The following is a 16,456-nucleotide window of genomic DNA, read 5'->3' as shown; positions in this document are numbered from 1 at the left end:
GCAAGGTGGAGATGATAACAATTACTCCTCTGAACCACTTTAGCCAGATCAAAACAAAATTCTATGATGTTATCTGTTCAATGGGACAGACCTCTCCACTTATTTTCTCTGTTTATTCTTTGTTGAAGATATGCTGCTGTTCTTTTTTTCCAAATCTCTAGCTCTATTTGTTTATTTTGACCTACAGAAACCATAGCAGCTTTATTTATTCTTACTTGTGAATCTTTGTTTCATATTTATATTATTTAGTCTGCCAGCAAGGGGATTTTTTTTAGTGATGTTGGTTTTCCCTCTTTAGTTTGCATTCCATTCTGATGTTTGGTCTAAAAAATTTGGACGACATTGCGCTGAATATTCATAATGAAATTCTTTTATTTTTCCAATGGAAAACTTTGTAACTTTTATATTTATGAAAGAGAAAGTTACATTCTGAAGGAGTCGAGGAATTGTAAACGTGAGAAACCATTAAGTGAATTTTGCGTATTGGTTGGATCTGAAATTTCATTCCGCATCAGATGAGTACGTACACTTAAAATTTGAATAGACCTTCAAAGAAATAAATTGAAAATGCTACTAAAAAAGTAGCTTGCTTTCTTTCCCTCCAAAATATTGACAAGAAACACATTATTTCATAATTTCCAGTTTATCTCACTCTGGGTCTGTCCAAAGTATGCAGGGTGGTGCTCGTTGGATCCAGAATTTAAATATGTTGGACACCTAATCTGCCAAGGGTTAAGGTGTGGGCACTGAACGGTCTAATGGAGTCCAAGAGACCACTTGGAATGTGAAACCAAGGGTCACTCCTATGTATTATAAATGTGTATTATTGTGAATAATAATGCATTCAATACTTATCCTTCATATTTGGTCTTCCCCATGGTTATGTTTAACATGGTATGAAAAGTGCAGGGGATTTCCTACCCTACTCAAATTTGAGCCACTGGTTTTGTGGCGTCTCTGTGCATGACAATTCTACTATTAGTCCCAAATGTAATGAATGTGCCATCAGATAAATTCTAGCTGCATTTTTTGCCAGTTCTGTCATAGTAACTCCTTTGTTCTTTGTCTACGCTTCAGGCTTTCAGGCACCAGCATGGGCTCCTCCGACGCCTGTCACCTGCGCTCTTCCTGTCACCTGAGTTTTATGCAATTCTCTATGTGTTGAATGCTATCTTTTGTGTAGGATTCTCCTTCGACTAGCACGCTGCCCATACCAAGTTACTACGCTACTCTCCCCACTTGCGCAACGAAACTGTGCGTTATTTTCTGTTCTTTTGATAGTCTTCATACGTTGCGGCACCCACACCACCTCTCCAATACATACATAGTTGCCACTCCTTAGCTCCGTGGACCTCCTCCCAATCCAAACGCCTTACACTCCAAACGATGTATTCTCCAAACGCTTTAACTGAAATACCATTCATGCTTTGTGTGTTATTGATATTGTTATCTGTTTTTGGAGGAGTCAAGCTTCTTATAGAGAAGCGTGATATGTGCACTAATATGATGCATCAATTGTCCTATTGGGAGCGAAAGAGAACGAGATCACAGGGATCAAAGGCTATTATATGTCTCTACAACGTATTGCCATCCATAGCTCTCACTGACTTCGTAACTCAATATTCTTTTGGCCACACAGAATTCCAACCGAGAATCTTGTTACGCCGTAAGGCGTTCCCTCTGAGAGGAACTCCCCTCCATGCCGCGCTGTCTGGTTATGGGCCCTTAGATCGATTGTTAGACGATGGAATAAACTCTAGCCATTAGATCATCTTCCATCCTTAAGACAGTTGTCACTCAATGATGGGCCTTCTCCCACCACATCGCCAAGGGCCTCTTCACCTACGCCGATCTGCAAAAGCTGCCCAACGGAACAAACCTAGAAGCCATTGCCGCCCACTGCAGCCTCGTCGTCACAGGTAATTCTCACGGAGGTGGCCGCCAAGATTCCATCTCTCCCTCCACTCAGATGTCGGCCGAGTATCATCCAGTGTACATTAATGGAGTTCTTGTCTCGCATCCTGACATTCTCAATGACGGGCTGTTAGCGATCCATGGCGTCGACAAGCTGCTTCTTGATCTTGATCTTGATCACAGTAATTATGACACAACTACGGGAGCCCCCTGTTCCTGCAATGATGTCATCATCACCATCATCATCAACTAGTCCTGGTCCTGATCATCCCCTGAATGTCATAACGCCCTTCATGCTGCAAGATGCAGCGCTCAGTCTTAGAGATCGCGGTTACAGCATCCTCGCCTTGGCCATGCGCATCAAGTCCCCTGAGCTTCTGCGCCTGCAAAACCTCACCATCTTTACTCTCAGCGACGATTCCGTTTTCTCAAGCGAAGGCCAAGAATTTTCGAACAATGTGAGGTACCATGTGGTTCCCAACATGAGGCTGCCTTTGGCAGATCTGGTGCAGCTTCCGGCGGGCACAAGACTGAAGACTCTCCTCCACGGGCAATCGCTGGTTGTGAGCGACAACAAACCCTTCTCTGTCAATTATGTGGGTATAAAGATTGTGGATGTTTTCAGCAACAGATGGGTAGTCGTGCATGAGATTCTTCGGCCGCTCATAAGCTCTGTGGATCCGATGGAGTGGGCTTCCAGCGACAGCAGCGAGATTCTCCGGTCCCTCTTGATGAGCTCAGAGGATCAGATGGGGTTTTACAGAAACAACAGCATTGGTGATCATCATGAGTAGTAGTAGGTCAATAAGGAGCTAAAGATTCTTTTATTTTAGTTGTTGTCTGTGTATTTGTGATGTATTTTGCCTTTGCAATTTGAGTACAGTGGTATCCATGAGAAATCATGTCCAGGAAGCAAGCAATTAAATGTCTATGAATGCAACATGTTATGTTCCTCTATCAAGAAGCCACATTTTGCTTGAACTGTAATGGAACAATGGCAATTTATATAATGGTTCTGATTCCTTTAATTCTTTTCTTTCATGGTTTCTTAATTTTCTATATGTCAAGTATGACTTCGCGCTTTCAATTCTTTTCTCTGTCATGAGAATCTCCTTAAGCCATGGATTTTCTTTATCAATGGGAAACAACCATAGAGCTGAGATGGTTCAAAGAGAAACTAAAATGGAATGCCAGTAAACGAGTAGAATTCACAGAAGAGGCCAGATCGCCATAGATACTGCATTGCCAGTAATAATAATAAACATGCCATTTCATCCAGATCCTTCAAAGAAATGTGAGGGTGCAATCTTCTGATCGAAACTAGCAAAGTCTGCTGAGGGTTGTTAAGAGCACACGTAATGAAATTCAAGATTGCAGAATATTAAGGAAATTTGATTACTAAAATGTTTTGGAATCTGCAAATCAAATTAAATTGCCTGAAAGTTATATCGTAATTCAATCACCTGAAATTTATCATAATTACAAGGATCCTGAACACCATTTAGCACTGATATTTGCCATGCATGAAGAAGTCTACAATTTTTTTTGTCGAAGAATAGCATTCAAGTCTAATGGGCTCAGAGAAGTAAATCTAGGATTATGGCACGAATGCTTATGCAACTGCGTGAGTGAACTCTTTGAATTCTGGCATGGGGTTGTGGTTCATAAAGCCTTGCACCATCTGCAAAATAGTTTTAAGAGTGGATAGGTATACCCTTTCAGGAGTTCGGAAATATTTACGCCGTAAGGCGTTCCCTCTGAAAGGAACTCCCCTCCATGCCGTGCTGTCTCGTTATGGCCCTTTAGATCGATTGTTAGACGATGGAATAAACTCTAGCCATTAGATCGTCGGTGAAAAATGTTGTAGGCGGTTCAGATTATTGGAATGTCGTAGGCAGTTGAGAATATTGCGCTTTTTAGAAACCATTTTCGTGATGTTTTCCATCCTTCAGACAGTTGTCACTCAATGATGGGCCTTCCCCTCAATTTTGCCATCCCCTTCTTCATTTCCATTCCCCCTCTCCTTCCATTAATTCCCTCGCCGCTCTTTCCACTTCCTCTCTCTTCACCAATGCATCTGCGCCCTTCTACGCTTCAATGCCCACCTTCATCTCCTTCACTAGAAGGAAGGCATTCATTCTCTGTTCAGCAAAGAGAGGCCAAGCGATCATCGACACTCCATGTAAGATGCCTTCGATCGTTGAATTCCAACCGCAATGAAAAAGGAAACCGTCTGTGGATGGATGAGAGAGGACAGCAATCTGAGGCGCCCATGAATCCACCACAAATCCACGGTCCTGGATTCGAGTCTCGAAACCCTCAGGTAGAACCTCCCTCATATCTGCTTCGGTAGTCATAGTGGATTCAGTTGGAGGAGGAGGCTCCTTACGCAACACCCAAAGGAACCGCTGCACACTTGCTTCTAGCCCCAAAGCTAGTTCCTGAATCTGATTCTCCGACAGGGTGCCGCGGCTCCCAAAAGAAACGAACAGAACTGTCGAGGCGGGCTGGCGGTCTAGCCATTTGAGGCAGCCCTCCTTCTCAAACTTCTCTTCAGATTCTGAAAGAGAAAAAGCTATTAGCAGCCCAACGGGATAAATACAAGGGGTCATTTCAACAACGCTCAGAACCTTCCTTCCTTGAGAGCTTTTATTTGTGCTGGTTCCATTTCTTGGCATGTGTTTATCATAATTCCATGAGCTTCCAGAAGCCGAAGGGAATGTTGAATGAACCAATTGAATGAAATATCAGATCTGTATAGAAGAGGGTCTGGCAAATCTATTCCGAGAATCGGCGGAAGGCCCGTCAGAAAGAAATTATAATTAAAGTGGATGTAGTGTATATGTGATGTGGCAATGTCATGGCCTGGATTGTCAATCATAGCAACTCTCTGATTAGGATGTGGTTTAATATGGGGATATGTGTTCCAGCTTTTTGAATGCATGTGAAACTAAGCTGCGATGTTGTAGTCTTCTAGACTTGTGTAACTGGTTCTGTTTCCTTGGTTAAGTGCAGGTTTCAGTTGATCAAATAAAAACTGCAAATAAGTACACTGATGACACCATCTATGCTGGAGAAAAACTTATAATTCCTTGAGAGGGATATGGGAGCTCAGATTATATTTGAAAGTTTGTAGTACAGGTTGTCATGGAATGTGTATGCAGTAATTTGCACAACAGCCTCAAGTCCCCAGTCTTGATTAGATATAAGAGGTCGTCCAGTCCAGTTTGAGTTTTGGATTGTTTATGGTAGGTTATCTATCACAAATTTTAAGGAAATATGTGATAAGCCAGTTGGAAATGTATTTGTTTTGTTTATACAGGTTTCTTTTAGATTTGTTACTCAGGGGTATGATGTCATGTTCTAGAGATACCCTGTCCATGTATCTTTACTATCTCATAAAATGCAAGTTGAATGCTAATCATGCCAGAGTCCAGTGATTCTTTGGAAACTCGTGTAGCATATGGGTGATTGGTGTGCCCTGCATGACAATGCTACCCTGCGATTATTAATAAGCTTTATCGTTGCATTGAACTCTTGTATTTTGGTGAGTGGTCTGACTCTATTTATCAAGTATCTTTATTCTTTGTTCCACCTTATTGTAGAGCATTTCTTAGCGTAGTTGTTGTTCAACTTTTTGAATGCATGTGAAACTAAAGTTGCCATCTTGTTCCCTTCTATCCATTGTATAAGACTTGTGTAATTGGTTCTGTTTCCTTGGTTGAGTGCAGGTTTCAGTTGATCAAATAAAATCTGCAAATAAGTACACTGATGACACCATCTATGCTGGAGAAAAACTTATAATTCCTTGAGAGGGATATGGGAGCTTAGATTATATTTGAAAGTTTGTAGTACAGGTTGTCATGGAATGTGTATGCAGTAATTTGCACAACAGCCTCAAGTCCCCAGTCTTGTTTAGATATAAGAGATCGTCCAGTCCCGTTTGAGTTTTGGATTGTTTATGGTAGGTTATCTCTCACAAATTTTAAGGAAATATGTGATAAGCCAGTTGGAAATGTATTTGTTTTGTTTATACATATTTATTTTAGATTTGTTACTCAGGGGCATGTTGTCATGTTATAGAGATACCCTGTCCATGTATCTTTACTATCTCGTAAAATGCAAGTTGAATGCTAATCATGCCAGAGTCCAGTGATGCTTTGGAAACTCATGTAGCAAATGGGTGATTGGTGTGCCCTGCATGACAATGCTACCCTGCGTTTATTAATAAGCTTTATCGTTGTATTGAACTCTTGTATTTGGTGCCTCCAGAATTATTAATTTCCAACCCATATTGCGATGTGAATGATTAGTATTTGTCATTTGGTATGCATAACAAGCTTTAACTTCTTTTGATAATAAAAAATGCAAGCTGCATACTGGCATTTGCCTCTCAATTGGACTATTTAACAGTTATTTTCCACAAGTAAATAAACAGTGTTCATTTCATGAATGTGAAACTAAGCTGCCATGTTGTTCCCTTCTATCCATTGTATAAGACTTGTGTAACTGGTTCTGTTTCCTTGGTTAAGTGCAGGTTTCAGTTGATCAAATAAAAGCTGCAAATAAGTACACTGATGACACCATCTATGCTGGAGAAAAACTTATAATTCCTTGAGAGGGATATGGGAGCTCAGATTATATTTGAAAGTTTGTAGTACAGGTTGTCATGGAATGTGTATGCAGTAATTTGCAAAACAGCCTCAAGTCCCCAGTCTTGATTAGATATAAGAGGTCGGCCAGTCCAGTTTGAGTTTTGGATTGTTTATGGTAGGTTATCTATCACAAATTTTAAGGAAATATGTGATAAGCCAGTTGGAAATGTATTTGTTTTGTTTATACATGTTTCTTTTAGATTTGTTACTCAGGGGCATGATGTCATGTTCTAGAGATACCCTGTCCATGTTTCTTTACTATCTCATAAAATGCAAGTTGAATGCTAATCATGCCAGAGTCCAGTGATTCTTTGGAAACTCATGTAGCAAATGGGTGATTGGTGTGCCCTGCATGACAATGCTACCCTGCGTTTATTAATAAGCTTTATCGTTGTATTGAACTCTTGTATTTTGGTGAGTGGTCTCACTGTATTTATCAAGTATCTTTATTCTTTGTTCCACCTTATTGTAGAGGATTTCTTAGCGTAGTTGCTGTTCAGCTTTTTGAATGCATGTGAAACTAAAGTTGCCATCTTGTTCCCTTCTATCCATTGTATAAGTCTTGTGTAACTGGTTCTGTTTCCTTGGTTGAGTGCAGGTTTCAGTTGATCAAATAAAATCTGCAAATAAGTACACTGATGACACCATCTATGCTGGAGAAAAACTTATAATTCCTTGAGAGGGATATGGGAGCTCAGATTATATTTGAAAGTTTGTAGTACAGGTTGTCATGGAATGTGTATGCAGTAATTTGCACAACAGCCTCAAGTCCCCAGTCTTGTTTAGATATAAGAGATCGTCCAGTCCAGTTTGAGTTTTGGATTGTTTATGGTAGGTTATCTATCACAAATTTTAAGGAAATATGTGATAAGCCAGTTGGAAATGTATTTGTTTTGTTTATACAGATTTCTTTTAGATTTGTTACTCAGGAGCATGATGTCATGTTCTAGAGATACCCTGTCCATGTATATTTACTATCTCGTAAAATGCAAGTTGAATGCTAATCATGCCAGAGTCCAGTGATGAGTTTTACTATCTCGTAAAATGCAAGTTGAATGCTAATCATGCCAGAGTCCAGTGATGAGTTTTACAGATAATGAATCAAGAATGACTCTAAGCTTACTAGATAACCAAATTCTCAACATACCTTGCAATGCATATTTGTTACACCTCTATTATAGACCAAGACAAATGTAACAAATCAATCTACACTAGTGCATCAATATGATTGTTTTCACATAAGGCTTGATCATTAAAAGGACATTAAGGTTTGTACCTTTTGGGACAATTGCTAGTATAGTCAACATCAGAGAAAATACAAACGACCCAGAATATGAGAGAAAATACAAATGACCTAGATCCATTAAAACCTTAAAAGTTTGTTCATGAACTCTCTGAATCTGGTATAAAATGTGTGCTGTATTTGAAACTTCAATTTGCCATTAAATTAATGGGACATGAATTCCCACAAAGCAGTTCAAAAATGTGCAAATAAGTTGAGCTTTCATGTTGTCATTCAATTGATGGACACTCAATATTAAATATAAGATAAATATATAGGAGTAGCATGTGAGCGTTAGATTTATAAAGAAGATTCTTTTTATTATTAATAAAAATATAGATAGTTAGTTTCATTTTAAAGGGTTATAAATATGAGTTATAAATACAAGACTTAATAGGTTGTAAATATTTGAAGTGTTGTAAATATGAGTTATTAATTGTTTTTACTCAAAATCTGATAAATAGCAATTTAGCAATTTCTTTTTAATTGAGTGACTTAAATTCGTGTTTTTTTAGGTTGAAGGTAAAGCCTCTAAAGTGCAAAAATTGTGATGCCAATAATTAGAGGGATTGTCATCATGGGGTGATAAGAAATTTAATATTCCAAGAAGAGGAGGTAGTAGTAGATTCTAAATAAATTAGCAATGCAACAACATAAATGTTTGCAACAAATTTAGAGAGATCCACCTTGTTGAATAATGCACACACTACATGGATAATGGATTTCCGCACTTTATGCCTTACGGCGTTTTCTTTGCAACATCTGATGCAAATGCTAGTTAATATAGGGTGGTTTTTTTTTCATATTTTGTATAATAATGAATATTTTTTAAATATGAAGTATAATTTGAGTGGACTTATTTATTAAAAAAAATCATTTTTTCTGGTAAGATATAGATTTGAATTTGAAACGGTAGAATATATACTTATTGGTAATATAAATAATGAAATTGTTATGTAGAAGCAATTTTTTGTTTACAAACAAGAGGGCCTCATACAATAACTTGATGTTTGGCTATACTAGAATATCAAAATTAGATTATTGTTATTATTATTTTTATTTTAAACCATTGTGAATGGGTAACTTGTTGGAGTAATTTGGGCTATAAACCACAATGAAATTAATTTAAATATATTTTTTTCAAAACTTTTAAAATAAACTAAGTTTATTTTGTAATGATTTTATAGAGAAAATGAAATACAATATCAAAGACATGCAATGCTTCATATGTTTTTATGGTTATACCATTATTTAAATGCAATTTATGTGAGGAAAGTGTGGAAGAAGGGGGCCTCATGAAGATGCCATTACTCCTATATAATGTTGGAATTGTGTCAAGCAAAAGTCTAGCAATAAATATTTAAGGAATGAAAAACACAAGGAAGAAGGATAATGCTTTTCACCACATAGTCTCATGCATAATATTCTACTTTCATTTGGTGTCTAGTTGCCTTTAGTTTTCCACTTTTCTAATTTGTATGTCTACTTGTCCCTCAAATCTGTACATATTTTATTCTCTAACCCATTTCTAAAAGATGTGGAATAAGAATTGATCTTTGGAAGAGTCATCATCAACTTCATTAATTAAAGCATCTGAGCCATCTTGCTCAACATCTTTTCTCGTTATATAACTGGAGTCATTCTGATATGCAATGTGCATGTTTTCACTAATTGGGGTTAGATCTCAAAAAGGTATTGGGTATAATAGTAGAGTTTGGATAACATAATGATGTCTTAATTTACATCCCTTGACCTAATGAGGGGTCAACACTAAAAAAATTGTGCACTATGAATGTTGGTTGATCAAGTCATTTGGTATCCAAGTAAAACCCATTTTCCTTTGAAGTTCTACAACACAAACTACCCTAACAAAGTGATGCCTACAACAAGGAAAACACATGTACTTGCTAGATGAAGTACATGTCCACTTGCAAGTAGTAGACATTTTCATCTAGTTAGCATCATTGTTGAAGTTTCATTGACTTATGACTAATGTGCCTCCAAGTACAATGTAAACGTGGAATCATTGTATTGGTGTACAAGGTAGGTTGATCATGTTAGTTTACTTAAAATATAGATCTTAGGGTATTAGGATAGATGTAGCTAAATGTATATCCTTTACATAGATCAACATTGGTTGACATAATGATTGGGCCAACACTTTATGAAATCGCATTATGAAGCGCCATCAAATTATCTTGGCAATTAAAGTAACATAGTCAATATATTACTCGCACTCACCCATCCATATAACCCAAGGTTTTTTATTGATCCCAAATAGACTTATATTTGATGCAACTTCAACCTATTTAAGTTCTAATATATATTTAGATCCAAGCTAAGAAGCATTGTAAAAAATATATTGTAGATTAAACTATTGTTAACCACCTTTATGAGGGTCAATAAACATTCATAAGAAGTGACTTGCAACCAACCACTTCCTTAACTATATGCAAGTTTCCAAAAAATGTTTTAGAGGGGTACCCCAAATGGGTTATCAAATGACACCAACTATTAGGGGATACACTCGTGTGGGTTAGATATCACTCTATAGCTAGCTATTTTAGGGCATACAATGGTTAGGATTCTAATTAAACATAATTTTGAAATGAATGAAACTCATCTCTAAGAAACCAAACTCTAATACCATGAAAATGAAACAAGGAATGACCTATCTATTGAATACCCTAGGTACCTACCTTAAGTATACAAAAGTTGCATCTAAATATAGTTTCAGTGCAACCATTCATGTAACAGTTGAGTGGGTAGAACCTTCATAATAGTGCTTTTCAATATGATGTCATAATTCAACTAGTCCCTTAAAACATGACAATAGCTCATGTGATGATTCTTGGGAAACCACACAAAGTCCAAACTCCTTTCAAATATCAAATTAGTTCATGTGATAGCTATGGAATGTTGATCCATAACTTTTGTCTTATCCACTCATTGGTTCACCCCCTTTACATATTTCTTGACATATAGTTTCTTAAAATCAAACCCATAACAATAAATCCCACCTAATACATTGAGCTCCCTACATAAGATCCAATATATTTGTTCATTTCCTTCATCATCTTCATGTTTTTGCATATTGTGTGAATATTAGAAGAAGAATGTGCTTCTTCCCCATTAAAGATTAAATCCTCACACTCCATGTAGTCTAAGGATGCAATTCCTAATTCTCTCTCCATTTCTTCATTGAGATCTCTTCCTCATCAAATCCATACCAAGAAAACTTCACTAGAGGACTAGGCTCATCATGTGGAATTATTTATCATCTTCAAATCTGGAGAAAGGTTTAAGAAATAGTAATCTCATATCATCGCAATAGGAAATGCAATTAATGGGTAAAGAATTGTACCAAACAATTACAACCCCTTGCAAAGTCAATATGAATAAAGGAATTAAATAATTCTCATTAGACATAGTATACATCTAGAGAAATTAACAAGTCGAACATGATATCCAATTGATTAAAACTCAGTTCTTGTGAAAATGGGAAATTGTAGCCATGGACTAGAAGGAACATAGCTTCAATTATTTAGGTTGACAAAAGGATCCAAACAAAGTATACTAGCATTTGCACCAAAAAGGGTGCAAATACATGCCAATAGAAGTGTAGATGAATGTAGAGTGATACATAGGTAGCATTTTAGGAAACAAGGATGTGGAAGGCATGAGGAATTAGGAGGTTAGGGGTGGGGTGGAATGGGAAGGAATTGGTAAAGTAGAGGGTTGCAAGTAGGACATGGGTGGGTTATCTAAATCTAGTGAGTTTGTCCCAACAATCAAATGCCTTGATAGAAGTATCGAGGATATAGAGATAACCACAAGCTAATAGGGAAGACAATAAATCAAGCAAGTAAAGGCTTAGAAATTAAATTTGTTGAAACAATGAGACTAAAGCGGAAGAAGACATATATGGAAATGTTGGCATGCACCATATTGCATTGGTTTATGTAATTATGCTTTGCTCAATCCATGAGCTTATCACTAAGAGGTGTTTTAGGGTTTCTTTTACCATCTAAATATATATACAATAACATTTGAAATATAATGGTTTCTAATGTCTAATTGGAGGTTAGGGATTGACTGGTCAAAGGCGTTCATAGGTTGGGTATCTCTTAAAAGTCTAGTGTGCCGAGGGGCCTGGCTATGTGGGATGTTATTTTATAAAAAAAGTTCATATATATAATTAAAATATTTTAAATTTAAATTTTTAATAATATTGAAAAAATATTTTGTTTTGAAAAATAAACATTATAAATTTCATTGGTCAATGTTAAACTAATAATGGTCGATGGGCAATGTTAAAGAGCCCATTTTATAACCTTAATTTACTATTCTTACGGTTAGTTGGCTACCAGATCATGCTACATGTGCTACCATTGGGAATGTCCTCAAACTATCTTGTCACCATATTTGAAGTAGAACGCATTTAATACTAACACATAAGAGTCTAAATTATTAAAAAATATAAAGAGAAATTACAAATACACCAAATATAAGTAAGGAAAAACCATTCTCAAATATAATAGTAATGATTAGAGATTACATTTGAGAATCCTTAAATAAAATAATATAAAAATTATATTTTATTTTTTAATACACATATACATTTTTCTTTTTATCTTATAAAACAAAATACATCCTTTATTTATTGCAATACATTTTTGATTTATTAAAAATACTTGCTCCATACAATACTCTAAATTAGAAATGAGTTAAATTGACTTCACAAAAAATTGGAAAAGCTAAATTATATTTTGTTTTGATAGAACAACTAAATTAGCTCAAAAAGTTCAATCTTAACTTAAATACAAAACCAACCAAACAAAAGGATCAAAGACCCAATAGATCCAACATTAAATATAAAACCAACTAAACAAGAGGATTAGTGAAGCACTAGCACAATGTGATCAATAATTTTCCTTTGACCCAACAAATGCTCCTTAATTTTATAAGATGAGTTTTGGGAGAATAGACTTCAATATTTGCACTAAAATTTTGGAGATAATAATGTATAAGAGGTTGCACAAAGAAATTGGCCAATATATAGAAAAAGAGGACAAACTTACCTCCTTGGGCGCTAAGGCTAAGAAGGAGCCATATGCAATTTTTTTGAACACATAATCTACTATCCTTATTAAATTGAACTTGATCACCTCCCAAAACAAAGGATATAAATGAGTCGGGAAATCATCTAGGCCAGGTGCTTTGTTCTGACATAGCGAAAACATGCTTTGACTTTCTCTTCTGTTACCTCCTTCGGCAAGTCTGTGTTTTCCTCTGTGGAGTATTTTCCTCTATTATATACGCAACAACAATCAAATTTGGAACCTGTGGGTCATAAAATAGTGTTTTGTAATGGATATCTGTGGCATACTTCCCTCTATTATATACGCAACGACAACCGCATTCAGAACTCGTGGCACAAAATAGAGCATTTTGTAATGGGAAACCACTTCTTTCTTGATTTTTCCAAATTCATTGAGCTAGGTGCCATCTACCAAAATGGTTTCAATGTTATTCTTCCATGGGAAATATTTTACTTGATTATGAAAAATTTGTGTGTTAATATCCCCAGCTTGAAGCTGAAGGCTGTAGGATTCAAGACGCCACACCTCTTCCTCTTCTTTAAGGGATTTATGATATTATTCAAACTCCTTCCATTCTTGGAGAAGAATTTCTTTTAACACAATGTCTTGCTCTATTATCTTTTAAGTTTCTTTCAAGGAGGTTTTATGTTGGATAATTTTTGATGCATTATACTCTTTCCTCTCCTTGACCAATTTCTTCATGGTTGTCTTAAATATTTAATTTTATACTCCCAAATTGTTATTTGGGAACCATTGTAGCAGCTACAACCACCCTCCAAAATTTTTCCTTAGCTTTGTTTTGGAGCCTCCCTACCAACCATCCTTAGCAGCATGTCTTGCACTCCCTAGGTACATATGCTTCCAGTTGAGCTTCTTGGCTTATCAACTTGTGTTTGCTAACTTGTTTTCCTTTCAACCACAAGATGACATCTCGTGACTTGGTCTCCAACCGGATCTTGTGCTCACTTGGAGAATTGCGCATAACAAGAGGGCAACCAGCCTTGCTCTCCAGAATTGCACAGAGCATCAAGACAACCTGCTTCTCTCCATAAATGCGCAGAGTAAGCAGAGTGCCTTCCATTTGAAAATTGCGCAGAGAAACCTATCACTAGGCTTGCTCTCAGAATTTCATAGCTCTGGCTAGCAGCCTTGGCTTCAGTCTAGAAATTGCGCAGAGTTTGAGGGGCAACCAGAGCCACTCAACCCAGAAACTGCGTAGAAGTCATCCAAAGGCTGCAGTCCATTGCATGTGCACCCAAGTTAACCCGTTCCCTCTAGGACTGAGCAATCTTGCTTTGCATGCATGGGAAGATTTTTCCCGAAAAAGAAAAAAGAAAAAAAGAAAAAAGAAATTCTAGATTTTAGGGATCTATTTTTAGCAGCTGGGGGTTACATGGAAAAATCGTTTTAGAAGCCTCCCACCAAGTGTCATCTTTTCCTAGATTTCTGGCATGCACGTCATAAGCCTCGATATTGTCAAAAATATTTATTCTATGCTTCAGAGCTCATTCTTCACTTTGATCTTGGATTTTCAGCATTCCCCATCGCATCTAGGAACCTTCAGCACACTCAGCTCAACTTTTTCTGGGTAAGTATGCTTTTCATCTCTTTTGCTTCTTTTCTATCGCTTTTTGTGTTTCGGTTTGTGTGAATGTTGTTGCTTGGTTTTATTGAATGACTGTTGTTGTTTTAATGCATGTTAGGTTGTAGAAGCATTGTTTCAAGTTTTTAATTGCACCTCCTTGTTGTCGCATGCATGACATTGTTTCTGCACTAATAGTCATCGTTGCTACGACTCACTTCACACACTTCATTTTTTTCCCGTTTTACTGAATCTTGCACTCACTAATTGCATGCATGTTCATTCACTCATGTTTGCACCCAGTTTCGCACATGCATTCAGTCCTTACTGTTTTCAGTCGCCCGTCGACAGGTTTGAGCTGCCTTGGCCCGGACTTTTCTTGCCTAGCTTGCAATGCGCATTTCTGGGATGGAAGGCCTTGTCTTGCTCCCAGAAATTGCATAGATCTTGCCTCAAACTAGCCTCCCAGAGTGTGCTCTGCATAATTCTGAGAGGTAGTTCCTTAGTTGGCCCTTGAAATTGCGCAATGCAGTTTTCCTGGGTTGTATTCATGCTGATTGAAACTGTGCATTGCGTAGTTTCAATCCTCAACAGGCCAAGTTGGACTATGCTTTTCACAGTTGAACAGTCAGTTAGCTCACTGACAGTCCAGAGTATGTTCTGTGCAGTTTTGGCAATCATTCTCAGGACCTCCTAGTGAAAGTTGCGCAAATCTTCCAGTCATTCACCCACGTGTGTTGCATATCAATCCTCAAGTTGATTTTGGTTTTCAATTAACATTGTGCTTGCAATGAGTGTTGCTCTGTCTACAGGTATCACAAGTGTTCAACAGTCTCTCAGCAGTAGAGGTACAATGGCTTCCAAGAGAGCAGGGTCAAAGGACACCACTGAGAGCGCAACTGGAGATATGGTCGAGCAAGTGTCTATGAGCTTGCTGATATATGAAGATACTAAGTTGTTCATAGACAAGGAGATAAAGATCAAATGGCAGGAAATCAATGACATATTTTCAGCTACCTTTGAGGAGAATATGGAGGAACACAGAGTCTATGTCAACATACACAAGTATGGCTTGTACCGGGTTGCATGCACGTATCCCGCGTTTCCATGTGCGGACATGATCCATTGGATTGTCTCGCATATTGATCTAGAGATAATGGTGTTGAGCAATGCCAGTGGAACAAAAATTTCTACGTTCATGGAAAAGGACTTTCAAGTGATGTATCACTTGCCACAACCGGTGATCACAATGGATGCACCCTTCACTAGGCCCAACAACAGTGAAAACTCAGGAGACATCTTGAAGAGGTAGGTGAAAGAGCCTTCTAAGTTCAGGGCAACACCTAGCCAAGTTTACAAGACAAGGATACTACGGAAGGCTTATCAACTCTTGGTCATCTTTGCATGCCGCTTATATGGCCAAGAGAACATAGAGACCTTCCTGTAGAGTTGGGTGATTGTGTTTGATCAGCTGGCGAACGAAGGAAGAACTTTCAATTGGTCTGACATGTTGGCTCTCCAACTGAAGGGACAAGTAACAGATGCCCGACATCAGCCCAAAGGTCAACAAGCCAATCTATTCATGTCTTCTTACATACTTGATGCAATTTGTGCCTGTCATCAGTTCCCTGGCTTGGGTTGGGCATAGACACCTTCAAAAATCTTTGTGAACACCTATTGCAGGTTGTTCTTCGAATGCAGCTTCTATGGATTTATAATACAACTATCAAACCACTTCGTCACCCTGGTGTACAGGATGATCTTTGAATAGGATCCACCTCGCATGTCACAGGCAGTGATGGAGGCATTGGTAAGCATAACAAATTGGTATGCCTCACCCCTTGGCACCTTCAACCAGATGTATAGTGCGGAGAAGGCTCCGCATGTTTTACCGAAGTTTTCCATGGATAAGCTGGTCATG

General features: G+C 37.6%; 1 protein-coding gene and 1 pseudogene across 1 annotated transcript; one reads left to right on the top strand and one right to left on the bottom strand.

Annotated features, from left to right (window-relative positions):
- The first annotated feature begins 2,102 nt into the window (after window positions 1-2,102).
- Window positions 2,103-2,708, top strand: LOC149208405 (fasciclin-like arabinogalactan protein 21). Its single transcript, XM_089398330.1, has one exon. It carries the CDS (start codon window positions 2,103-2,105, stop codon window positions 2,706-2,708), a length of 606 nt encoding a protein of 201 aa, XP_089254456.1.
- Window positions 2,709-4,001: 1,293 nt separating this feature from the next.
- On the bottom strand, window positions 4,002-4,526 carry LOC149208404 (UDP-glycosyltransferase 72B1 pseudogene; annotated as a pseudogene).
- Window positions 4,527-16,456: the final 11,930 nt, after the last annotated feature.

Source organism: Pinus tabuliformis, chromosome 1_2 (genome assembly GCF_031772625.1).
Source record: "Pinus tabuliformis cultivar Carrire ecotype Pingquan chromosome 1_2, CPIR1, whole genome shotgun sequence".
Classification (NCBI taxonomy): domain Eukaryota; kingdom Viridiplantae; phylum Streptophyta; class Pinopsida; order Pinales; family Pinaceae; genus Pinus; species Pinus tabuliformis.
This window is presented reverse-complemented; position numbering and strand designations above follow the sequence as displayed.

Excerpts from the sequence above, each read along its gene's own strand:
- LOC149208405 (XM_089398330.1), top strand. The coding sequence starts at position 2,103 with ATGACACAACTACGGGAGCCCCCTGTTCCTGCAATGATGTCATCATCA.